Below are 24,878 nucleotides of genomic sequence, written 5' to 3' on the forward strand. Positions count from 1 at the left end.
GGACAAGTGTTGCTGTGGTGTTCGCCTAAGGTTGATTTTCTATTTCTCTCATTCCTACTACATCTATCGGAATATTTTTGTCTCCTTCCTCCCTCACTTATTCTTTTTTTCTTTTTGGCCGCACCACATGGCTTGTGGGATCTTAGTTCCCCAACCAGGGATTGAACCCAGGCCCTCTGCAGTGAGAGTGTAGAGTTCTAGCCACTGGCCCACCAGAGAATTTTCTGCTTATTTATTATTATTATTTCTATGTCACTAGGGACTCGTGGATACTTGCATTATTCTCTAACTCACAACAGTTATTAATTTTGCCAGTCACATAGTTCCAGCTTTGGCCACTAGGAGCTCCAGGTTGCCTCCTGAGTCCCCGTCCTTTTTGGAGCCCTTCCTTCTCTGGCCATGCTTGGACCTCCCCTGACCTAGCCCTGGGATCAGTCACTTCTTCAAGAAGCCCAGGTTTGTGTGTGGGTGGAGCGCTCTCTACCCCAGGCCCGAAGGAAGGAAAGAGGGTGTGGGGAGAAGGAAGGGCACTCCTGCCTCGCCCACTTCTCCCGCCCTATTCTTCCCTTCAGGAAGGACGTTGCTAACAGGTGCAGCGGCTCTTCACGGACTGCGCCCCGCTGGAGCCTTGTCAGGACCCCCAGTTGTGTTTGAGGTACAGAGTTTGTACTCAGAGGGGCATGGCTGGGTCTCAGAGCGTCACCAGAAGGGGATACTTCCCAACTGGCAAAGGCATCTGTGGGCAGCACCCCCGCCCCTGTCCCCTCCCAAGTCTCTGGGGGCGGGAGGACGGTGGGAGGGATGGGAGTACAGTCCCTGTCGGCCCGAAGACGTTCTCACTGAGGCACAAACCTAGGACATGAAAAATGAATTTTTCTCCAGGTCGTTCTGGTAGGATCTGTTTCAGTTCTGACGTTTTATCGGGCAAGTATCGAAACGTGCAGCTCACACTGGCTTAAGCTAAACACGTTTCAGCGACTCATCCGAAGAGACGTGGGAAAGACGTGTTTCGACCGCAGGTGCAGTTTGACGAGGCTTCTGGCTCCACTTCTCAAGAAAGCAACAGCAACATCATCCCGCCCAACTAAGAAGAGCAGCCACTCAACACTGTAGACGTCAGCGCGCCGCGCCGCTGATCTGCAGTGTCCGCGCGGGGCCACACCCAGGCGGGGGGGTGCGGGGCGCGCGGCCAGGGCACGTGACCCGGATGTGGCCAATCAGGGGTCCAGCCGCCGCCGGAACGCAAGGACGCGAACGCCTCTGCGCCGCCGCCGCCCCCGATTGGCCGAGTCTGGGTCACGTGGCCGCGCCCTCGCCGCAAGGGCCGCTGGGAGGACCGCTGGCTGGGCCGGGGGTGTCTGCGTCGCGGGGTCGCTAGGGCTTTCGGTGGGGCGGGGCCGGGCGCGCACGTGGAGGTCGCGCGGGCCGCCGGCGCGGATGCAGCGCCCGTCAGCGGCCGCAGCGCCCGTCAGCGGCCGCGTATTGGTCGCACTTCTTTTTCAGACGGCGGCGACGGCGCGCAGCGGCCTGAGGCGGAGCTGCGAGCGGGAGGGGTGGCCGCGCACCCATCGTGAGGGCCAGGACCGCGGGTCCGAAGCCCGTCAGCTCCCGCAGCTGCTCCGCAGCGAGCGTCCCCAGGGTCGCGTGCCCCGGGGCCGGAGGCCGGCCGTCGGGACCTCTGGGCTAAGACGGAGCGGGCTGGAGAAACCTTGTCGCTGAGTTGTTGGGCGATATGGTTGTCCTGTAGGAATTTTATACGCCAAAGCGAAATTCCTAATTTTGGTTTCGTCTTTACGTCACCAAGGATTTGAAGCCATGTGAAATGTTCACAGTAGTTTCTGAAAGGTTAATTCCACCTCGTTAATCACGGGAAGAGGCTAAAGCACTTCCATGAGGGGCGTTAGTTGCTAAAGGTGTCATCATCACACGAAGACCAAGGCCACCAGGAGGGTCGTTTCCGTTGGGTTTGCTCGCCGCATGCGTGTGCGCTTGTGAAACCCCAGGTACGCAGGGCCTCAGACAGTGGATCCGGAGGATGAAGATCCCAACTCAAACGCCTGTCACTGGGAGGCTGGGAAAGGGCCAGCGTTCTGCCCCAAATCTGGTCCCCCTACAGCAGCTTAGAAGGCCACTGTTGTCCCGTTTCACATTTGCCAGCCTCACCACTTTTCACTCTCAATCTTAGCCAAAACTGTCAGCTCAGTTTGTAAAGAATAGAAATATAAAGGAACTGATGTAATCCTAGAGGACAGAAGTGCCATCAGGCAGGAAGAAGGCGCCTAGACTTCTGGATGGACTCTTCTGCCTCGCGAACATTTGTTGTCAGCCAACCAGGGCACTGCTTGCCTCTTCAAATTATACTAAGACACTGAGAAAACTGCTAACAACAACGGAGTAGGTGCTTTTCCATTTGGGTTCCAGACCTGTGTCCCAGCCAGCTCCTGAAGCCATCTTTTGTTATAGGAAGAGTCACAGAAAAGCAGCTTAGACCACTGAGGGCTCAGGGCCAAAGGAGTGGGGCTGAGAGGGTAATGCTTGAATGGAGGCTACAGCCCCCTTGCTGAGATACCAATTGTCATGTACTACAGCCCTGCCATTAACATTATAAATGACTTAGGTCTGGGAAACAAGAAGGAAAAAAGTGTATCCAAAGCCCATCACCCTAAGTACCACCCAGTAATTGCTCTTCTTGTCTGCATCACACAGGCAGTGCCTGGGTGTCTGGACATCACCGACTGTTTAGAGTTCTGGAAAATGCGGAAAAATCAGGAAGAAAGATATATCTTTAGAGAGGATTTAATTTTCCAGGCTGGTTGTAGTGGAGAGGCAAGCCTTTGGTAACACAGCACCATACTTCCTGTTCCTGCCTGGAGGCAGCCTCTGAGAGGACTTCAGTTCAGTTCAGTCGCTCAGTTGTGTCCAACTCTTTGCGAGCCTCCCATGAATCGCAGCACGCCAGGCCTCCCTGTCCATCACCAACTCCCGGAGTTCACTCAGACTCACGTCCATTGAGTCTGTGATGCTATCCAGCCAACCCATCCTCGGTCGTCCCCTTCTCCTCCTGCCCCCAATCCCTCCCATCATCAGAGTCTTTTCCAATGAGTCAACTCTTCTCATGAGGTGGCAAAAGTACTGGAGTTTCAGCTTTAGCATCATTCCTTCCAAAGAAATCCCAGGGCTGATCTCCTTCAGAATGGACTGGTTAGTCTTAAGCTTTTGACTTCCAAACTCAACCAATGATTGTTTCTAAAGTTTTGACACTTTGTTATGAAAAAGTTCATACAAGATACACAGGCGTATGCATACCAGTAGAGCAGAGAGGAACAGTGCCAAAACACTGGTCACCGATTCAGTGGTTAAGAGAGAACCGTGGAAGGACTTTGCCGCTCTAGAAGTCCAGCAAAAGACGCACTCCTCACACCTGACTGGCTGCAGACTAAGGTCTGAGTGCGCCACCTGCCTCGCAGTGCTTGGCGCCTTCTGACTGCTGTCTTCTGTTGTGTGGACGTACTACAGTTCATCCATTCGTAACGTCAATGGACATTGGGTGACTTCCAGTTTGGGGCTGGAATAAAGCAGCTATGAACGCTTGGGCACAAGTCTTTGCATTTTCATTTCTCAACGAGACAAGTTTCTGGTCAACGTTTTGCTTCATCCTGAACGTCCTTCCCCGGAATTGGGCTCTGTTTACACAGAAGAAATATGTGCAGAGAAGAGGCAAGATAATCGCCCACAGTCAGTTTGGATTTCTGATTTGGCAGTTAAGTCTCAGCTGAGATATGCTTTCGACTACTGAACAAGGTATCAAAAGGCACAGACCCAATTTCCACTCCAGTCCCTCAGCCCTACAGTTGCCCTCCTCAGATGACACCACCCTTACCGATTTCTTTTGTAACCTTCTAGAAATGTCTTTTGCACGTAAAGCATATATAGGCAGCTCCTTCTCTCCTTTCACATACGGTGCATTCGTTTTTAAAAAAATACCTACCCGGCCGGCCCAGATCTCAGCTGTGGCTCCCAGATCTGATATTCGTTGGCGCAGGTGGGACCTTTAGGTGCGGCGTGGGATCTAGTTCCCTGGCCAGACACTGAACCCGGCTCTCTGCGTCGGGAGTGCGAGTCTTGGCCGCTGGACCAGCAGGGAAGTCCCTACGTACAGACTGTTCTATAGAGTGTCGTGTCCTTGCTCGTTACAGTCCATTTTAGAAGTTGATCCCATACTGGCACATATCGGGCTGTCTCTGGCTACTAAAAGGTAAGTGTTTCATCTTCAGCCAACCAACTCACCCCTAGAAGGATGTCGTATTTTCATGTAGGTCATGGAGTGGAGAAGGCAATGGCACCCCACTCCAGTGCTCTTGCCTGGAAAATCCCATGGACAGAGGAGCCTGGTGGGCTGCAGTCCATGGAGTCGCTAAGAGTCGGGCACGACTGAGCAACTTCACTTTCGCTTTTCACTTTCATGCATTGGAGAAGGAAATGGCAACCACTCCAGTGTTCTTGCCTGGAAAATCCCAGGGACGGGGGAGTCTGGTGGGCTGCTGTCTACAGGGTCGCACAGAGTCGGACACAACTGAAGTGACTTAGCAGCAGCTTAGCAGCATGGAGACACTTTAAAAGGAAGTAAAACTTGTTTCTGAACCACAGCATGGGTTGAGGCAAATAGATAAATTACCTTTAAGAAAATAACCTTTTGAGCTTCTTAAATTCAGGAAATGAAACCTTGGGTTGAGCAAAAATTTCCTAGACACAGCATCACCAGCACAATCCATAAAGGAACAAATCGAAAAACCAGACTGGGAATTTCCTGGCGCTCTAGTAGCTAAGACAGCATTCTCACTGCAGAGGGTCCAGGTTCAGTCCCCGGTTGGGGAGCTAAAGGCCCCTCGAGCCACGGGTGTGTTACCGACGGTTACTGCCCCTTTATAGGCTGAGGCTGCGTTGGATGTCCTGCTTCGCTGCAATGCTGCCTCCGCATCGTTCCGCAAATGAGGCACAGCAGCCAAAGCGCAGTGCCAACGCCGCCACGGCAGCTGGGCTGGACAGCAGCGGGGGGCACCCAGCCCCGGCCGGCCTTGTGGGCGGTGAGGGGTCGAGCATGCGGTGTCCTCCTAGCCAAACTCTCTGCTGTTTGCTTTTGGCTCCTGTGACACTGACTGACCAGAGGCAGAAGATGGGGCTTCGTGCTGGATGTGAAAACACGTGCTCTCCGGGCAGGAGTCCCCGGCCTGCTGTCTCTGATTCGGCAGGTCTGGACCGAGGTCAGATAACATGCATCTCTGACACGTTCCAGGCGGTGCTGAGGAAGGACACGCAGAGGCAGCAGAGGACAGCCGCGGAGCTGGGGGAAGACCATCTGAGGGAATCCGCCATCCCTGTAGCCATCAACCCACATGGGGTTTGGAGAGGAGCTGCGCCTTCAGAGCCTGGGAGGGCACAGGAGCGGATGTCAGGAGTCGCGCTGCCCGGGACGCAGAGACCCAGGCCTGTGTTGTAGGCTCAGCTCTCAGCCGTTCTTCAGGCAGACTCCACTGGAGGGCAAGCCCTGGGAAGCCTTGCTGATGCCCTTGTCTTAACTTGTTTGGAGTGCCTGCCACCGGGTGTCCACAGAGGGTACGTCAACAAGCAGTGAGACCCCCGCCCTGACCCCCCACCCCAGTCCAAAGGCCCAGGATTCTTGAGGCTGCTGTGAGGTTAAATTTGAGGAAGAAATGAGTCTCAATTTCAGTTACCAAAACACACAGACAGGCGTACAGAAGAATTATAATAAATATTTTAAGTTATATTTTCAAATACCAAAGCATAAATGTTAATATTTGATTTTGGGAAAAAATAGAGCATTTTCTTGTGTTAACATAAATATTTGGCTTATGGAAATAATGCTTAAAATGAAATCTTTTAGGCACTTGGGGACAGAAAGTGCAGGAAAATATGACACAGTTTTACTGTACTGCTACGTACAAGAGCAACCAAAATTATATTTGATTAAATATCCTATTTTCCACACTGTCAGCATTACTGATCTAAGAGAAAATACTGTGACCAAATACAACCTACATAACATTTTAAAAGGGGAAGATTTTGTTGATAATAGCTCTTAAAATTTCAAATTCTTTTCAGTGTCTTCACTGAGATATAAAGTTTCAGTAGACAGAACCCAAAGAAGAAACATTTCATCTTCTTCTCTTTTTTTAAACAACATTTCTTTTTAATCACTTTGGCTTTTTTCTTTATAAACACTCAAGGACTTTCTTGGTGGGCGTTTAAGCAAGAAAGAACCAATAACCCACGAATCTCGCAGCACACAGCCTAAGAGACACACAGCGCGCGGATTAGGCTGCCAGGATGAGCAGCCGGCACTTGGTGTGAAGCTAGCTGTCGGTTTCTGGCAGACCTCTTAATGAACTGTATGAGTAAGACACAAAAATACAGCAGCCACTCAGTGAAGTTATTTCAAAAACTGCTGGATATGAAAACCTGTCCCGGGAGGCACTGGGCAGGGTGCTCCGGGAATACATTCTTCCTGCTGTCAAGGCTTGCTTGGGAGGGTCCTCTGGTCCTCTGCTGCCGGCAGACAGGTGCCCTGTGACGAGACTCAGAGGCCACGAGCCCCCGCCCAGGTGAGGCGCGGGCTGCGCGGCTGCCCCTCCCGCTGCTGCGCCGAGGCTCTGCTCCCAGGGCTCCGGTCACTGAGGCAGGGCCTGCAGGTGCTGCAGAAGCTGCTCGCAGTAGCTGGGCGAGCGGTGCTTGTGGAGGACAGCCTCCGTCTCTTTCACCAGGAGGTCGGGGAAGAGGACGCTGCCTGCTTTGAGGGCCTCTGCAAAACAGGAAAACACTTTGGTGATGCCAGAAATAAGCGCTAAGCCCACCTCAGCTTCATGCCAAAGCTACAACAGCCATAAAGGGCAGGCTGCAGGGAAAGGGATGTGGTCGGGGTAAGAGCGCGTCGCGGAACGACCGTGTCAGTTCTCAAGAAGACACAGCGGTCTTCATGTATGAGCCCCGTATCAGAGTGTCACACTCAGTTCAGTCGCTCAGCCGTGTCCGACTCTTTCCAACCCCATGAATCGCAGCACGCCAGGCCTCCCTGTTCATCACCATCTCCCGGAGTTCACTCAGACTCATGTCCATCGAGTCCACGATGCCATCCAGCCATCTCATCCTCGGTCGTCCCCTTCTCCTCCTGCCCCCAATCCCTCCCAGCATCAGAGTCTTTTCCAGTGAGTCAACTCTTCGCATGAGGTGGCCAAAGTACTGGAGCTTCAGCTTTAGCATCATTCCTTCCAAAGAAATCCCAGGACTGATCTCCTTCAGAATGGACTGGTTGGATCTCCCTGCAGTCCAAGGGACTCTCAAGAGTATTCTCCAACACCACAGTTCAAAAGCACCAATTCTTCGGCACTCAGCCTTCTTCACAGTCCAACTCTCACATCCGTACATGACCACAGGAAAAACCGTAGCCTTGACTAGATGGACCTTAGTCGGCAAAGTAATGTCTCTGCTTTTGAATATGCTATCTAGGTTGGTCATAACTTTTCTTCCAAGGAGTAAGCGTCTTTTAATTTCATGGCTGCAATCACCATCTGCAGTGATTTTGGAGCCCCCAAAAATAAAGTCTGACACTGTTTCCACTGTTTCCCCATCTATTTCCCATGAAGTGATGGGACCGGATGCCATGATCTTAGTTTTATGAGTGTTGAGCTTTAAGCCCACTTTTTCGCTATGCAAGGCAAAACTGACAGCTGTGAGGAGAAGGTGAATCCACTATTGTGCGGGAGACTCCCACACACTCCTCTCAGAAAGGGGAGGATCCAGCAGGCAATTGGGTAAAGCAGAATCCAAGAGCACCAGCGATCAACTGAGTATCTACAGACCATCTCATCCAACACCAGCAGAACATACATTCCTCTCAGCTCCTATGGAACATGTACGAAAACAGACCACGGCCGGGCCGTAAGACACACCTTCACCAGGAGTCCTATAATCTCTGCTCTCAGACCTCAGTGGAATCAAACTGAAGTCAGTAACAAAGAGATAACTGAAAAACTCCAAATAGCTGGAGATCGTACAACGCATCTCTAAATACCACAATGGTCAAAGAAGTCTCAAGAGAAAACATATTTTTAACTAAAAGAAACTACAACTTATTTGCAAATGATGCAGCCAACAAGGGACTAATTTCCAAAATGTATAAACAACTCATACAACTCAACTGCCAACAATCAAACAAGCCAATCAAATGCGGGCAGAAGTTCTAAATAGACATTTCTCACCAAGAAGCACATGAAAAAATGCTAAACGTCACTGATTATCAGAGAAATACAAATCAAAACTGCAACGAGGCACCACGTCACACTGGTCCAATGGCCATCATTAAAAAGTCTGCCAACAACCGATGCTGGAGAGGGCATGGAGAAAAGGGAGCCCTCCCATACTGCTGTGTGTGTGCGTGCGCGGGCTCAGCCATGTCCTCTCTGTGACCGCATGGACTGCAGCCCGCCAGGCTCCTCTGTCCATGGGATTCTCCAGGCAAAGAATACTAGATCCTCCAGGGGGTCTTCTGATCCAGGGACTGAACCCACATCTGCATCGCAGGCGGATGCTTTACCGCGGGCGCTACTTGGGAAACCCACTGTACTGCAGGTGGGAAAGTGAACTGGTCCAGCCTTTATGGAGACCAGTGTGGAGATTCCTTAGAAACCCGAGAGCATGCCGTCCTGGGTGTTTGTCCGGAAAAAACGAACTTGAAAAGGCGCCTGCAGCCCAGTGCTCACAGCAGCACCACGTGCAGCAGCCGAGACACGGAGACAGCCTGAACGCCCAGGGACAGGCAGGCGGAGAGGTGCTCCGCAAGGCCCGTCACAGGGAGATGCAAATTAGAACACCCGTCACAAGGGCCCGAGTCGGTGCGCCACCTGCTGGCAGGCTGTGGAACAACGGGGACTCTCACCTCGCAGGTGGCACTGCTAAAGGGTGCCGCCACTTGGGCGATTTCTTGGAAAACACACACACTCTCGGGCTTCCCTGGTGGCTCCCGGGTGAAGAGTCCGCCCGCAGTGCAGGAGAGCCCGCTGTGGTCCCTGGATCGGGAAGGTCCGCTGGAGGAGGGCCAGGCTGCCCACTCCAGTATTCCTGGGCTTCCCTGGTGGCTCAGAGGTAAAGCATCTGCCCGCAGTGCGGGAGACCTGGGTTCTATCCCTGGGTTGGGATGATCCCCTGGAGAAGGGAACGGCTACCCACTCCAGTGTCCTGGGTGGAAAAGTCCATGGTGTCACAGAGTCGGACACAACGGAGTGGCTTCCACGTTTCCCTTTCACACCACACTCTCACCACGTGAGCCAGCAATCACAACCTCGACATTTATCCAAAGGAGCTGACAACGCACATTTGCAAAAAGCCTGCACAGACATGTTTAGAGAAGCTTAATGCACTGTCATCACAATTTGGAAGCGATGACCAGGCCTCTGTAAAGTGATCAGTGAAGGTCTGCCGGGAGCCAGCGTGAGGAGCTCCGCCCGTGGCAAAGGTCATGAGGAAGGAGGCTCGGCATGACGCAAAGGCAGGATCGAGCCTCAGGAGACCCCCTGCTCCCGAACATCTACCCCCAAAACCAGTCTGCCTACTTAACTATTATGCTCTCACCTACACCTCTGACTTTACGGGGGGCTGACACCCCCACCTCTCTCGGAGAAGGAGTTAACTTGCAGCTCCAGTTAATGAAAATTCCTGGGCGTGACAAGAGTGTTTCAACTTACAAACTTCTCTGAAGGTTCTCTAGCCTGCCTGAGCAGGTTCGTCCGGCCACATGTGATTGTTTACAGCCTCCCAACCGTGAGAGGCACGAGATGCCTTAAAACTTTCTAAATACAGACTCTTTTGAGAAGTTAGAATATTATTAGTATAGTATAGTGGGTTGATTAAAAACTATATTGGTAAAGGGTTTTTCATTTGTTGAGCCAATATTTGCTGCTAAATCTCCATATTCCCTGCCCTTATAATGAATATAACTAGCATATAGGAGAAATAAGTATTAACTTTTGAGATTAATCATGTTAAACCTTAGGCTAAGTAAATTCCTTTTCTTGATTGTAACCCACTACACCCTCACCCTATAGGAATGCAACCATATTTGGAGGGTGGCGCCTGGTTTAAGAAAAAATCACCCCTGGGAAAAATAAGTTTTCTGGTTGACTGACCGTTATCAGAAAGGGCCATAAAATGTCAGCAGGCCTCATGGCCAGAAGATGATGTAAAACCCCTAAGACCTTTGTATACTTTTATATGAAGCACCTGATTGTGACAAGGGTCAGGTCTGCTGACCCCGCGTGACTCTGTATTCATCCCTATGTGTAACAAAAAGTATATAAGCAAACCTGAAAATAAAGAAATGGGATCCGTTTCTGGAAAGACTGCCTCCCCCGTGTCGTTCTTTCTTGTTCTCCGGTTTTCTGGCTGAATTCCCATCTGGAGCGTGGGGACTCACTCACCAAGCCTGCTAATTTTGCCTGGGCTTCTAAGATTGGACCGGGGAGGCCTCAGTCCCTCCTCTCCTTCGGGAGAACGGAAAGACACCTGTGGCCTAAGTAGGTGGTGCAAGCTTCTTGTCTCGAAGTTTTATTGGTATTCCACGTAAACCAAGTTATTCAGCCTCTTTTTCTCCACTAATTTTCCTACTACACTATTCTTTTCTAATCTCTCTTTATATCTGTAATTAAATAAGTTTTTCCCTAGGACGCCGATTCCGTCTCCCCTTCGAATTACCCTGGATCCACCAGGGCTGGACCCCGGCAAAGGTATAAATAAACCAGTTCACTCAGACGAGGCCTTAGCCCTAAAAAATGAGTTCTCACACCAGGAAAAGGAACCTCAAGTGCCTGTCACCAAGCCAAAGAAGGCAACGTGGAAGACTTCACGCCCCATGATCTCAAGAACACGATGTCTGCAAAAGGCAAGCCAGAGGCAGTGAAGATGAGTGACCGCTGAAGTCCAGGAGGGATGGGGAGGCAGACAGTGAGGGGGGCGCCGAGTGCTTCCAGGGCCTGCGCGCGACCCTGCCACGTGGGATGCCCACGCAGACCAGCGCGCGCACGGCGCCCCGTGACCCTGCCGTAACGGAGCACTCGGCGACCGCCGTGTCCCTGCAGGCTCGCTGACTGGGACACACGCCCTGTCAGGTGGGGCCGTCGGCCAAGGCTGAGCGTGTGCCTGTGAGGCAGTCTCTGCACCCCTGCTCACAGTGTGAGGTCTGTAGGAACGGGGAGGGTGACGTCCGGTCAGGAACCCCCACGAGCACGTGTGCAAAGTGAGACCACCCATCCGTTCACAGATGCTGCCGCTGTGAGCAGTTTCCAAGTCGCCCTGAACAAGTCACCTCTTGTGACCTCGAGAGCTGCAGCGCCGGCCAGTGGCCCCTGTGTGGCCAGCCCGGGTGGGGACAAGGCTCTTACCCAGAACCGCGTCCTGGACGGCGCGCTCCGGGTCGTCGAGGTACACGAGGAGCTCGCGGTACAGGTGCCGTACGCTGTTCTGGTAGCAGCACTTCGAGGCCTCGCTCTGGACACGCTGCAGCCAGGACACCAGGGCGGAGGTGGCTGCCAGCCTCACGTCATCGGAAACGTCGTCCAGGCGCTTCAGGAGTTCTGGGGGCGGGAGCAGAGACAAGAGTGTGAGCAGAGGTTCCGGGGCCGGCGTGCACAGCTAAGCTCCCAGCACCCGTCATTGAGTGGAGGCATGACTGGCCGGCCTGGGAGTCTGTGCCCTCTGACCCGTAGGGTGGCCTTGGGGTTCCCCCAGCTCCGAGATGCTCAGGCTCAGAGTCATTCACAGGCGTCATGCCCCAGCCGCCCCATTTCCCCGCTGCGCAGACGGCACAGGAAGGGCGGGTGCTGACCCTGCTCTCTGCCCACAGCGGCTCTGAGGATGGAGGGGAGGGCTGGTGACGTGATGGCCACCGGCCACGTTGGCTGTTTCTATTAAGTCTCCGGGACCAGACGTCCCGGGGGAACAGTCCTTCCTGAGGGGCAGGAACGCTTCCCGTGAACGGGAGAGACTCTCATCAATGGGTGCTTTTCCCTCAGAGCCCACGCGAGATGCTGGCCCCATGACTGGTGTCTTCTGGAGACTCCACTCCGCCCCCAGGTGCCCCCAGGGTCTCGGCGCTCCCACTTGAACTTCTCTCAACTTGTCTTTTCCACTTCCTATGAAAGTTCATCCTGAAACGTGCAGCAGGTTCCAAGACAGCGTCAGTTCTAAGCTGTCGGCAGGGAATCAGCTGTTCGCCCAGCAGTGGATTCAGGATTACCACGGTCTTGGGCACAGGGCCTGCTGACTCCTCTCTCTGCGGGAACGCCTGTGCCCCTCGCCTGCCTCCTGGCACCTTCAGGACAGACACGGTGACGTCCGGCACCCTTTCCGCAGAGCCTGCCCCCGGAAGCGCTCAACTTGTCCTGAAGGCTGTTGTCCTTGCAGCCTTCTGTGGGTCATGACTGCGCTCAGAGAAGACGGCAGAGAGCCTGCAACTGCCACCTGCCTCCAGCGTGGGCGCACCCACGGGCCCCGAGGTCCTCGGCGGCAGGCCCGCGCTGCACGTGTGTGTCTGGGGCTCGCTGGTGCTCAGGCTCAGGAGGCGTGGCACAGCGCACGTGAGGTGGGAGCCCGCACTGCCCGGGTGCAGACGCTGCCTGCTGCAGGGCGGCCCCCGGCTCCCGGGGCGTCTGAGCGCCCGCCCCGCAATTCCACAGGCGCGTGTCCTGTTCTTCCTGCTACGCTCCTCACACCCACCACGGCCACATGTGGACTCAGCACCAACCTGGCCAGAAGTCACAGGTAGCGTTTCCCGCTCTTCCTCTGACAGAAACAGCTGTCACACACACACAAATGACCAGGGAACGAAGAATGTCCTACCAGGATAAATCCTGATGAATTTGTCTGGATCAATCACACCATTGGAGGTCTTCAAAAACAGGTTAATGAGCCGGCACGAAACCAGTCGAGTCATCTGAGAATCTTCCTCCAGGGTGGTCAGAATTTGAGGCATCAGCGTTCCCTGCATGGCCTGTATCTGCAATAAGAAACCACGTGAGCTGTGGGTCACGGCTGGACAGAGATCGCTACGCACGTGCCGTGCGCACCGCCTGTAACGGGAGAGACTTGGTTTCAATGCAACCATCAGAGTCTGGAACGCTGTTCTGAAATTTCTATGTAAGAAGCAGACTTGAGTCTTGAATTTAATTTGGACACTGGTCAGCTGATCCTTAAAAAAATCTGTTATTCAGAAAGTCTCAGGCACAGATCCTACACAGCTCACTGCTTGCTAGCAGAGCTGGACATCCTGTCCAGTAAAGCTTAGGGGGCGTTTCTGTAAACATTGCTGCAAATCACCGTGGCTGTGCTGGGCAGCATGCGGGGCCTCCAGCTGTGCCACGCGACTCTTAGTGCGGCACGGTCACCACCAGGGACGGAACCCGGGCCCCTGCACTGGGCCCCCAGGGAAGCTCCGCGGGGACATTTTAACTTAAGTAACAGCCGCTCAGGCAACACCGTGTCCCCGACTTCTACTGTGTCCTCAGTCCCCTCTAATGAGACGTGAATACAAACAGCACTCAAGTCAGGCTCCTGTGAGGAGGTCTCTTCCCGTAAATGGAACACTCACCTGAGAAACCACCAGGTGACCAGGGAAGCCCAGACTCTCCCCCCAGACCTCTGCTCGCCTGCCAGCCCCACGGTCCCGCCCTCGGTCTGCCTGGGACCTCCTGCTGCGGCTGTCAGGACAGGAGACTCAGGCGAGCGCTCTTCCAGGGCACATCCCCTTCCCTCTTGGGCCTGGGACGCACGAGCCCTACCTGCCCGTCCGACAGGACCCCGCTGCTGACAAGCGCCCAGAGGCAGGACACGGCCGCCGTGCGGATGGCTGCGGCCGTCCTCCCGGCATGCCACTGCAGGTTGGGGACGAAGATGTCCTGGACCAGGGTGTCCAGGTAGCCGTGGAGCTGCCTGGAGCAGAAGAAGGAGAGAGCGGGTGAGGGGCATTCAGACTCCCGGAAGGCAGCGCTTCTGTCTGGGAAACGGACGGCGCTGAGGAAAAAGGCCAGAGGAAGCAGCAAAAACAGAACGCTGGGCCCTGAGCGCGCTTCTCAGGGACACGGTTTCTGAGGGGCGTGGGGCCCCCCACGGCTGCCTGGGGCACCTGCTGCCTCTCCGGGCCCGGGCCCTGGGCTGCTGTATACTCCAGCCTCCCTCCCGCTCTGCGGCCGAGGGGCTGCCCTTTCCACCACCCGTCCTGGAGTATCGTTGGGATGGCGAGTCACTCCAGGGGCAGCGTCCTCACAGACAGGCCTCGCGGCCCCTGAGACAATGTGAAGTCGCTATGGCCACACCCACCACCTCAACAGGAGGGCACCTTGGGGCTGTGCCCACGGTCCCATGTGCCAGGACACCGGGAGACGTGGACATTCCCGCCAACACGGTTGGGGCCCTTCCTCTCAACACGCCGTCAGGACAGAGAGCAAAGGGGAACCAGGATCGCAGCCCCGAGCCCCACTGACTGGCCGGGCCAGCCTGTGCCGTGGAGCCACAGCTGAGGCCCCGTCCCAAGCCCAGCGCAAAACCTTGGCTCTTCCTACCACTCCTCTGCCCCACAGGCCTCTGCTGGTGGCGCAAAGCCTGTTCTGCTGAACACATGACCCATCGACTGTGCCCCGAGGAAGTGAACAGGCTGCACTGAACAGGCTCCAGGAGCAGCGCCAGGGCGCCAGGGCCTCCAGCAGGAGGCGGTCCAGAGCGGAGCCTGGGAGCCTGGCGCAGGGGGCTCACAGGCCTCCCAGGTTCCACCTGCTTCAATTCTTGTGGCAAAGAGCCGCTGTTTCCTGAAAAGCGATCCATCAGGGGGCTCTGGAGAGGTCAGTCTTGCGTCCTAGCTGAGGTGGCCCACACGTGGCAACACGGGCCTGGGGGCTGAGTGCCGGCTACGAGGGACAGGCAGCAGCCACCTGAGCTGCTTCTGACTCCAGGGAGGTGCTGGGAGCAGAAAATGCAGCAGACTCCCAGAGGATGAGTCCCACTGCGCGCGGAGCACGCACACGTGTCCCAAGCTGGGTCCCAAGACAAGGAAGCCCAGCCAGGGGGCCCACGGGCTCCCCCAGAACCACCAGCACCCAGTCTCGCCCTTTGGGAGAGGGGTCCCGTAACGTCTGCATAAGGGGACGGATCTGCGCGAGGGGACCGCTCCGCGCCAGGGGGCAGAGCCGAGCGAGGGGACCGCTCCACAGGAATGGACGGCACGAGGGGACGGCTCCACGCGAGGGGACCGCTCCGTCCACGTCTGGGCACCCAGAGTGGGGAGCAGCCCTCTATCACCCGGGATTCCTGCTCCAACCCGGTGGCCCCCGCCCCATCCTCCGGCTGGGGGCTCCTTACAGGGTGGGGTGGGCACAGGGGTCCCTTGCTGTCTTAGGCGCCATGATTTTACAATCCTCAAGTTCAAAACCAAACAGGTGTTGTTTCCCAAAGTCTTTCCTGCCTGTAAAAACAGCTAATACTTTCACTAAACACTTGAAACTGAGCGCCTCTCTTTCCACAAGAAGCCTCCGAGCACAGCTTCTTGAGGGAGTTCAGCCCAGCACGGAGGCTTCTTTCCTGGGGAGTCATTGTCCTCGGGGAGCAGGGGCCCAAGGGGCAGCAACTGGGCTGTGGGTCCTCCACTTGGGATGGCACCGGGGCCGACTCCGGACCGTGCATGGTCTCTCCTAACCCAGAAGCCTTTGCAGACCAGTAGGAAATAACACTTCCTGCAGTGCGATGGGCTGGCTAGAGGCCTGACAGCAGGTCAGAGTGACCTCCAGAGAGGCGAGGTCTGAATGATGACCCATTATTTCCCTGGGAAAGTCCGGGACAGGCCGCCGGCTGCGATCGGCTCTCTCAGATCCCGAACAGCTCTCGGCACCTTGCCGCCTGCTGTCCGTCTTGCCAAGGGCTCTGCGCCGACTCGAGTCCTGCCCTGTGCTCCCCTCCCCTCCGAAGCCCCGAGTTGGAGGCCTGGGTGTTTACTGCCTCCAGCCCCTCTGCAGAACACGCGTTTCCTAAGCTCTGAACTCCGCGGACATTCAGTCAACTCTGTGAGGCTTGAAAAGCACCAGAAGCCGTGCAGAGCTGAGCACAGTCCTGTATAAACCATCAGGAGCAACGCTGCCTGAAACTTCATTCCGTGGGATTTTAATGGCCACACGAGCACAGCTTTGACTCAGCGTCTCTGTGCTCTGCGCTGTTTCCCTGGGGCGGTGCGTTGGGGTGGCACGAGGGAGCCGCAGGGCAGCAGCGCCTCGAGCTCGGGGTCACCGCAGTCCCCACGAGACCTCAGTGTCGGGGCAGGTGGGGACGACCCAGCCCTAACTCAGTGTGCACGGGTGGGGGTGGGGGGCAGAGCCGACCTACCCCTGTGAATCCACCGTCTCCGGGGCTCCCAGCAGCACGCCCGTCAGGGTGGAGAAGAGCTTCAGGCGCATGGCTGGGTCCCTGGCCGGCTGAAGGCAGCTCCTGAGGATGGGAACCAGCTGGGGCAGGGCTTCTCCGAGGGCAGAGCCTAGAAGACAGCGGCGGCGGGAGGGTGGGAAGGTGGAGCCCTGCAGCCACCCTGGCGGCGAGAGGCGGTGTGCGGGCCACCGCGCAGGACGCTCTCGGCCCTGGACGCCTCGGCCCCGCTCCGCCCCTCTGCCACGGCTCTAACTGTTCACTGTGAACTTTTTCTTCTTACATCTCACCAAATTCATAAAAACACTGAAGTCAAGCAGTCTTTTAAAGACCAGTCGAAACCAACTGCACCGAATATGAAGCTGCTGGATGTGTGCCGAGAACCCGGCAGCCAACGACTCCCTGTGCCTGTCACCAGGCGGAGCGGCAGCACCCTGGCCCTGAGCCCGGCAGGACCCCCAACGCGGTGACGCTGCTCAGGGCCTGGGCCCGCCTGTGACGGGGCCTGGATGTGAGTCACACAAGCTGCCTTTCCCACCAGGCCCTGTGCCGACCTGGGGCGTGTGTGTCAGAAGGGACGAAGGCCAGCCACAGGCCCTCTGGTCCACGCCCCGTCTGCTGACTCCGTACTCAGTCAGGACTTCAATCTGCCCAGAGGCATCGGCTCAGAGCCCAGGCCAGAGGAAGCCTGCCGCCCCTCCCGCTTTCCAGCCCCAACCCGAGCCCCTAAACCGCAGGACAGGAAGCCACCTGGGCAGAGAGGGCAGCTTGCAGACGCCACCCAAGAGCGCAGCCACACCCGGCACCGCGCCGAGTCCCGCGTTCAAGGCTTAACATCAGAGCGCGTGCCTGGGCAGACTTTCCAGACCACGTTACATCAATTCTTCACTGTGACATTCTCAACACTTTTAAAATAAGGTTTTAAAATGGCCAATCTCCACAGGCGATAGCAATCAAGAGTGAATGAAGAACCAGGCCCCAGCGCATGGCCGTCTGCGCGGTGAGTCTGGCCGACCAGGCGGTGAGTCTGGCCGTCTGCGCGGTGAGTCTGGCCGACTGGGTGGTGAGTCTGGCCGACTGGGCGGTGAGTCTGGCCGTCTGCGCTGGGGCTGCTAGAGCCGCCAGGCACCAGTGCTCTGAACCCAGCCCAGGGCACCCATCTGGGGCTCACCTGAGTGGGTGAGCACCACGTCCAACTGCAAGAGCTCCACGGAGTGGCCGGTCCAGTCCTGGTGCGAGGCAGCCAGCCACTCCAGGAGGGGGCTCACACGTGCTTGGAAGAGGTCCTGGCTGCTGTCCACGCCCTCCACTGCAGCCAGCTCGGCCAGCGTCTCCTGAACCTGGGGGAGCAAGTTGCCGGCTGGGACAGTCAACCTGAACGTGGGACTCACACCCCCACTGGAGACCCCTGTCCTCACTGCCTGAGGGAGGGAGAGCCACTCGGGCACAGGCCCTGAGACCTGGGGCTCCCAGTCCACGGCCTTCCCGTCTGGACAACAAATGAAACGGAGAAACGTGCACTTACAGGAGGTCCAGCATCCCCCCCGCCCCCATTTCGCACCACCCAGGGCAGGGCAGTCCTTGCAGGGCAGAGGGCCGGGGCAGCGGGACCCTGTCCGCAGAGAAGGGGACCAGGCAGCTTCGGGGACTGAGCTGACAGACTTAAACCGCAGTCAGCGAAGGGGGGTCCAGGCCCCTCTCTGAGCTCTGCACCGGCCCAGACCAGCAGCAACAGTGTGTCTGCTGCTTTGGGGGCAAAGCGGGGAGGGCAGATTGGACAGTGGAGCCGGGGCTGCCTTGCAGCCCCGCACCCCGCCACCCCCGGCACTCTACACGCTGCCTGGGGCCCAGGTCCGGCCTGCAGGCCCTCCATGAGGACCAACTCGACTTTTCTAATATAAATTTTGTGGCCCTATGGTGACAAACCGCCAGCTCAGACACGGGCCCTCCAGAGAAAGGAACTTTCAAGAAACAAAACAAAGTTTAGAAAGGCACTGGGGAAAGGGAGGGCGGTGTGTGTGTGCGTCCTGGACACGGTGTGGGTAGAGAGGAGAAAGAACCAGGGGGAGAAGCGGCCAGACACCTGTCTCCGCTTGGTCCTTATAGTGGCGGGGAGCCAGACGGCAGGAGGTTTCAAGTCAGATACAGAGCCAGGGGAGCGGAAGTGACTGGAAAGCTGGGCTGTAACTAAATAGGGAAAATGGGATATTTCCCTTCCTGTATCTTTCAACCTCACTTAAACGCAGATTTGTTAACAACCAGGGAGGCCTCCTTTCTTTCTTTCTCCAAGATTAAGTAGCGTCTTTACTCTGAGATACTGAAGTCAACTTCAGTGGGAAGGAATCGCAAATCCTGGGTCCCCCCGAGGCCGCCTTGAGTCTGGATTCTTTTGCCTTTGGTCACCAGCTCAGTGGGCAAGCTCACGACGTGGAGTCTGAGAGCAGAGACTACGGACGACAGTCACAGTCCAGGGAGTGCGCCAAAGCAGGAGGCTCCCTGCTCACCTTGTCGCTGAGGCCCGAGGGCCCCCACAGCGCCAGGACAGTCACCAGCACCTCCAGGAGCGGCTCGCCAGCCCCGCGGCAGTCCTCCCGGCCCACGGACACCACGGCCTGCACACACTGCAGCAGGCGCTCGCCGTACAGGCGCTGCAGAGAGAGCGGGACGGTGAGCCACCCTGCGCCCGCCCGGCAGCCCAGACGTGGCCCCGCCAGCCAGGCCGTGCAGCCACAGCGGGCTAGGCCCGGGCTTCCGCACATCAGCACCGAGAGGGCGTCCCTCTTCACAGCAGGGAAACCGAACCCCCGCTGAGCCCGAGGATCACGGGTTCCGTGTGCAGCTCAGCGACACACACTGGAAGGGCTGGGGACCCTGGGTCTGCTTCAAACGCCCCAGGCCTCCCCAGCCCAGTCAAGCTGCAGAGGGATGCGGCCGGGAAGGCGCAGCAGGCACGAGGGGTGCACGCTGCTCCCCTCCGCTCTGTGTACTTCTGAGCTCCTATAATGCTCAGTGAACAAAAACAAATAAAATTCTATGCCTCAAAAGACGCTTCCAGACCGCTCAGAACACAGGGTCGCACCTTGGGAGGGCCGAGCCCATCGCTTAGCTCCCAGGCTCCAGCCTCATCAATCATGCAACAGGGCCAGGAGTGGGCGTGGGACGGCCCCCACAGGAAGACCCCAACACCCCTCCCACGTGTCTGCTCTGCTCTGCTTCACAGAGGACAGAAGGTCACGACGGGGTCACATATGCAGGTCACGTGTGTGTCCCCAGTGCGGTGGCTGGGACCCGCTCTGGTCCACCCCTGTGGGCACAGCTGCCCCTACTGGGTGTTACCTGGTGCGGGGCCAGCTTCCCGCAGGCCTGCAGAGTGGCGGCACATGCCCAGTGAGGCAAACCCTTGCTGCTCCGGAGACAGACAGAGGGGCCCCATTCCAATGCAAAGAGTCAAGGTTTAAGACCATCACAACCAAGCAAAAACAAGGTCATTATTTTTCCATCAATAGCAAATAATTATAAATTATTCCGATTAACTAAGTCTAACTACCTAGATTGTCTCAGCTTCAGATGTAACGGATTTATTGCTCAATTTAAGACAATAAATTTGTAACCGCCAAGCACAGCACCCAGTAACAGGTGCCAAATTAGGCTGCCTGCTGAAGCCCCGAGAGAACCCAAATAATGCGGTAAGGACAAGCTTGCCGTGGAGACACGGTGTCCGAGAGGTGTGTGGACCGACAGGGTGGGCAGACGCCACTGGCCAAAAGTGCTGGGTACTCGGGATGTGGCCAGTGTGACTGAGGACTGCCTGTGCAGATGGAGCCGAACGGGCCAGGAGCGCACGGGCACAAACAGATCATCGGTGGCTGCACCCAGCCACCTGGTCGGTAGGCCGGCCATCCCCGAGGGGCCTGAGGGACGCGTGACCGTCACTGCCTGCGCGTGGACGGCCCCGGCAGGGGCGGCAGCACCGTGGAGACGGGCTGACTCTACGACCCCCGCCCTCTCCCCTGTACACTCACGTTTTCAGACGCTTGGCAGATGCGCGCCTGCGCCAGCTCCATGGCGATGACCTTCACGTGTGGCCGCAGAGCCTCCCTTGGGCAGCCTCGGATGAGGGAGGCGAGGACCAGGAGGCCGGAGGGCGAGGGCGACTTCCTCAGCGTCGGCACCATCAGCTTCAGAAACACCTCCGGGCTGACAAAGGTGCCGACCAGCTCTGCAGACCTCGTGCACTGGGTGGGGAGGGGCGGGGGTGGGTGGGGGCACCGAGGCTGCGGCCCCTCTCCCTGCCACCCCAACAATGCTCGGCATCGGCCTCACACGCCTTCACTCCCCAGCAACAGCCCCGCGGGCACATCTCCTCCTCAAATGCTCACGAAAACAAGTGAGTCCTCCCGGGAGCTCAGAACTGCCAGGGGAAGGAAGTCTGGCTCGTGGGAGGGCTGTCAGAGCATCCTGACGCCCGGCTGCCTGAGCTGGACCCCGGGGGGCCGCTCTGCACGTCTGCCTGCCCGCGGTCCCTGCAGGCTGACCACTGCAGGGCCTGCGGGTGGAGGCTGTGTTTTCACACGGACGCGGGGCCACTCGCCCGCACGTGCTAAAGGAGAGCCTTCACACGCCGCTCCTCGCAGGCCCAGGCCACGGCAAACCTACAGCTTCACCCGGGGCGCCCCTGTGCCTGCTGAGGTCCGAGTTCACGCCCGGCAGAGCTGAGAAGCAAGGGCAGGGCCCCACAGACGCCACTCACGCTGCTGACCACGGCCGCCTCCTCGTCAGCGCAGGCGTGCAGCAGGGCGCGCAGCACGGGTTCCAGGTGCTGCGTGATGTGGTCCTCCGCGTGCAGCAGCAGCACGGTCAGCAGCTGCGCCGACTTCACCCTGGTGCCCGCCACCCAGTCAGCGATGTCGTGGCAGATGGCGGGGAGGATCTTGGAGAAGTTTCTGAACACGAGCTCTCGGCAGCCCAGCCCTGGGCGGCTCCCTGCAGGTCGTGAAGGTGGAGGGAGACGGTGACACTCAGAAACACACCCCCCAACGATTCGTGTGTAAGTCACTCGGCGCACAGCCCTCATTTAAGGCAGACCTACAGGTTTCATTCTGAGGCCCGACTCTGAAGACAGGAGATGAGGCCAGAGTGTCACTACTTACTTGAAAGTTTTTAGCAATGCGGAGGCGTGACATGCATTAAACTACAAGTTCAAAGTGCTAACAGGATACACGGCTCTCAAGAAAAGAGGCACGCATCGCCGGGAAGCGCCCTGCGCTCCCGACAGCCCCCCACCGCCACCCCTCCCTCAGGCAGCCCGGTCGGCGTCTGGTCACTGCGGAGGAGCTGCCTCTTCTCCCTTCTGTGAGCGCAGCTGCACAGCACACGGCCCTCTCTGCTGGCCTCCCTCCACGCGGAAAGGCACGCTGAGGCCACCGCGTGGTGGGGTACACGAGACCTCGCTGATGAGCGAGCGCCGCTGCACAGACAGACCGCAGCTTGTCCGTCCGCCCGTCCACCTGCTGATGGGTGATGAGCTGCCCTGGTGCACGCTGCTGCCAACAGCTCTTCTCTCGGGTGGGCACCCAGCAGGGAAGCACTTAACGGTTTAAGAAACGGTTTAAGATGGCTTCTCAAAGCAGCAGTGCATCCTCCCTCCGCTCTGGGCTCCGCCCCCACCCCCGCCACGCCCAGGACTTGAGCTCCCCTATACTACCTGCAGGGCAGGCTTAGGTCTAGACACAGACGGTATCTCCTTGCTGCTCTAATGCGCATTCTCCTCAGGACCCACGCATAACCCAGGGCATTTTCTCAGGCACTTTCTCAGGCAAGTGTCTTTTCAATCTCTTTTTTACCCACTGAAGCTGCTGCTGAGCTTGCCGTTTCCTCTGTGCTCTGGAAGCGCGTCCTTCGCACGCAGTCTGCAAACATCCCCTCTGTGCCCTCAGCTGAGCTTTCTCAGCGTCTTCCAAAGAGTAGGCCGTCTTCGTCTTGATGAGAACCAGTGCACCAGGCATTCCTCTGTGGAGTGTGTGGGTCCTACCCTCCAGCCCACAGGCCACTGGAGCTCAGCCTCGTCTGTCAGGAGGACGGGATCCAGGCCCAGGGGCACCGACTTTCTCCCGAGCCGGCTCTGCAGCTCATCCGAATCCAGAGGCCACCCATGTGTCTGTCTTTGGACTCCGCCCTGCCCACAGCCCGTCTGATGCTGACGCCGCCGTGCCCGCTCACTCTGGCTTTATGTCTCTATGTCTTTACGTCTTGAAGCCAGACGTGCTCGTCTTTCAACCTGGGTCTTCGTCTTCCAAGTTTCGACTGCCCTCGGTCCCTTGCGTTTCCTTGTGAATTTCAGCATAAGTTTCTCAATTTCTATAAAAAAGCCTTCAAGGATTTTGATTACAAGATTTTCATCTTAAAGATTCAAAACAACTCTAGAAATAGAAATGAGACGGTGACAAGTCAGAGTTTAAAGGGTGTTTTAGTAGAAAGAGCAGCTTGAGCCGCGAGGCCCACTGTGAGCGCTTGCTCCTGTGACTGTCCTGTCTCCAGGGTGTGAGAGACTTTGCTCCAGAGGCGCAGATCCTGTCAGCTTGTCATCAGCTCAGTTCAGTTCAGTCGCTCAGTCGTGTCCGACTCTTTGTGACCCCATGAATCGCAGCACGCCAGGCCTCCCTGTCCATCACCATCTCCCGGAGTTCACTCAGACTCACGTCCATCGAGTCAGTGATGCCATCCAGCCATCTCATCCTCTGTCGTCCCCTTCTCCTCCTGCCCCCAATCCCTCCCAGCATCAGAGTCTTTTCCAATGAGTCAACTCTTCGCATGAGGTGGGCAAAGTACTGACACTTCAGCTTGTTATAATTCTGCAAAAGCCAAAAAGCCAAAACGATGCCCTTTTCCTCCTGGTGACGCTGGTCCCTTGCGGTGAGTCTGGGGGATGAGGGGCCATGTTAGGACGGTCTGGGGAGGGGTCCGCAGGCAGGCGGGCACGTGGCCTCACTCAGACAGCGCTCTGACCTCCGTTCTTGTATGTGATATGGCAGATGTGGTAATGAGAAGATGGTGAGTCCTCAAACTTCAGTAAGTCAGAAAAAGTCCCTGCTAGCAACTAATTTTTGTACCTTTTCCAAAACACGTGTGATTTCCCCTTACAGCAGCTGCGCGGTGTGGGAGGTGACACTGCCTGAGTCGACAGGCCTCAGGAGGAAGACGCAGGCCTCCCAGGTGCAGGCGGAGCCGCCCTGTGGGCCTCTCAGGAGCATGCCAGGCGCCAGCACCCGCCCCCTGGAGCTCATCACGCCCGGAGACCCTCGAGGCCCTGGCTCCAGCGGCCAGGTGTGGCAGGGCCTGCCGGCCCCAGGCTCGCTCGCTCCCACGGCACCACCCCTCCCACCTGGTGCACGTTTACCCGGCTCTGTCCCGGCCAGCACCGCCCCATCACGGCGGCACCCGAAGAAAGCCCTTGCAGGCAGTGACGAAGGCGCCTCATCAGGCTCACGGGGGCTTCAGGCCCCGACAGAGAGCGTTTCCTCAACACAGGACACCAGGTGGACGCGAGCCCCTGGCGCAAGGAGCGGGGCTGGGGCCTGGCAGGCAGGGGCTCCCTCGGGAACGCAGCGCGGCTCTGACTGGGGAGCTAAGGGGAGACGTGGGTGCTCACAGTCTGGCAGGGACCACAGTGAGGGGCAGGACGGGGCTGCCAATGGAAGCCTCTGTTCTCAGGCATTGCACCAAACGCTGGGGCTGCATCCCACTCGGGGCCCGTGCCTCCTCTGCAGGTGGAGCTGACAGAAGAGCTCTGAGAGCTGACAAGGCGCCCCGTTTTCAGAACTCCCCAGAGCCCCGCGCTCCTCAGCTGGCGTGTCCTCACGCACCCAGGGAGGCCGGCCTGGGGCCGCGAGGGTGCTCCTTCCAATGCCAGGCTCCACCTCCAGGACACGCTCGCCTCATCCGCCCAATCCTCCGCACTCACCTGGCGAGGGGTGGTGGGCCGGGGGAGGGCTGGCAAAGTCCAGCTTGTCCTTGAGGTCGTCCTCGTTCTCCGTCTGCCACTGCAGGCCGACCTGCTCCCAGAGGCTGCTGGCCTCACACCTGCCACACGCAACACAGCGCAGGTCAGGGGGCGCCCGCGGGGACGGGGGCACTGGGGGCGCCCGCGGGGACGGGGGCACTGGGGGGCGCCCACAGAGCTCGCCCGCGGGGACGGGGGCACTGGGGGCGCCCGCGGGGACGGGGGCACTGGGGGGCGCCCACAGAGCTCGCCCGCGGGGACGGGGGCACTGGGGGCGCCCGCGGGGACGGGGGCACTGGGGGGCGCCCACAGAGCTCGCCCGCGGGGACGGGGGCACTGGGGGCGCCCGCGGGGACGGGGGCACTGGGGGGCGCCCACAGAGCTCGCCCGCGGGGACGGGGGCACTGGGGGCGCC

General features: G+C 57.7%; 1 protein-coding gene across 1 annotated transcript in view; it reads right to left on the reverse strand.

The window, feature by feature from the left end:
- Window positions 1-5,759: 5,759 nt before the first annotated feature.
- DNAAF5 (dynein axonemal assembly factor 5) overlaps window positions 5,760-24,878 on the reverse strand; it is a 34,323-nt gene continuing 15,204 nt past the window's right edge. Inside the window, exons 2-11 of the mRNA XM_040266840.1 lie at window positions 24,425-24,867; window positions 21,215-21,447; window positions 20,487-20,699; window positions 18,969-19,112; window positions 17,636-17,804; window positions 16,429-16,576; window positions 13,842-13,992; window positions 12,904-13,060; window positions 11,448-11,639; window positions 5,760-6,817 (exon numbers count right to left, since the gene is read on the reverse strand). Of these exons, the coding sequence (XP_040122774.1) occupies window positions 6,687-6,817; window positions 11,448-11,639; window positions 12,904-13,060; window positions 13,842-13,992; window positions 16,429-16,576; window positions 17,636-17,804; window positions 18,969-19,112; window positions 20,487-20,699; window positions 21,215-21,447; window positions 24,425-24,867 (1,981 nt within the window). The 3' untranslated portion in view covers window positions 5,760-6,686. The remainder of the gene's footprint in view (window positions 6,818-11,447; window positions 11,640-12,903; window positions 13,061-13,841; window positions 13,993-16,428; window positions 16,577-17,635; window positions 17,805-18,968; window positions 19,113-20,486; window positions 20,700-21,214; window positions 21,448-24,424; window positions 24,868-24,878) is intronic.

Source organism: Oryx dammah, unplaced genomic scaffold (genome assembly GCF_014754425.2).
Source record: "Oryx dammah isolate SB20612 unplaced genomic scaffold, SCBI_Odam_1.1 HiC_scaffold_2, whole genome shotgun sequence".
Classification (NCBI taxonomy): domain Eukaryota; kingdom Metazoa; phylum Chordata; class Mammalia; order Artiodactyla; family Bovidae; genus Oryx; species Oryx dammah.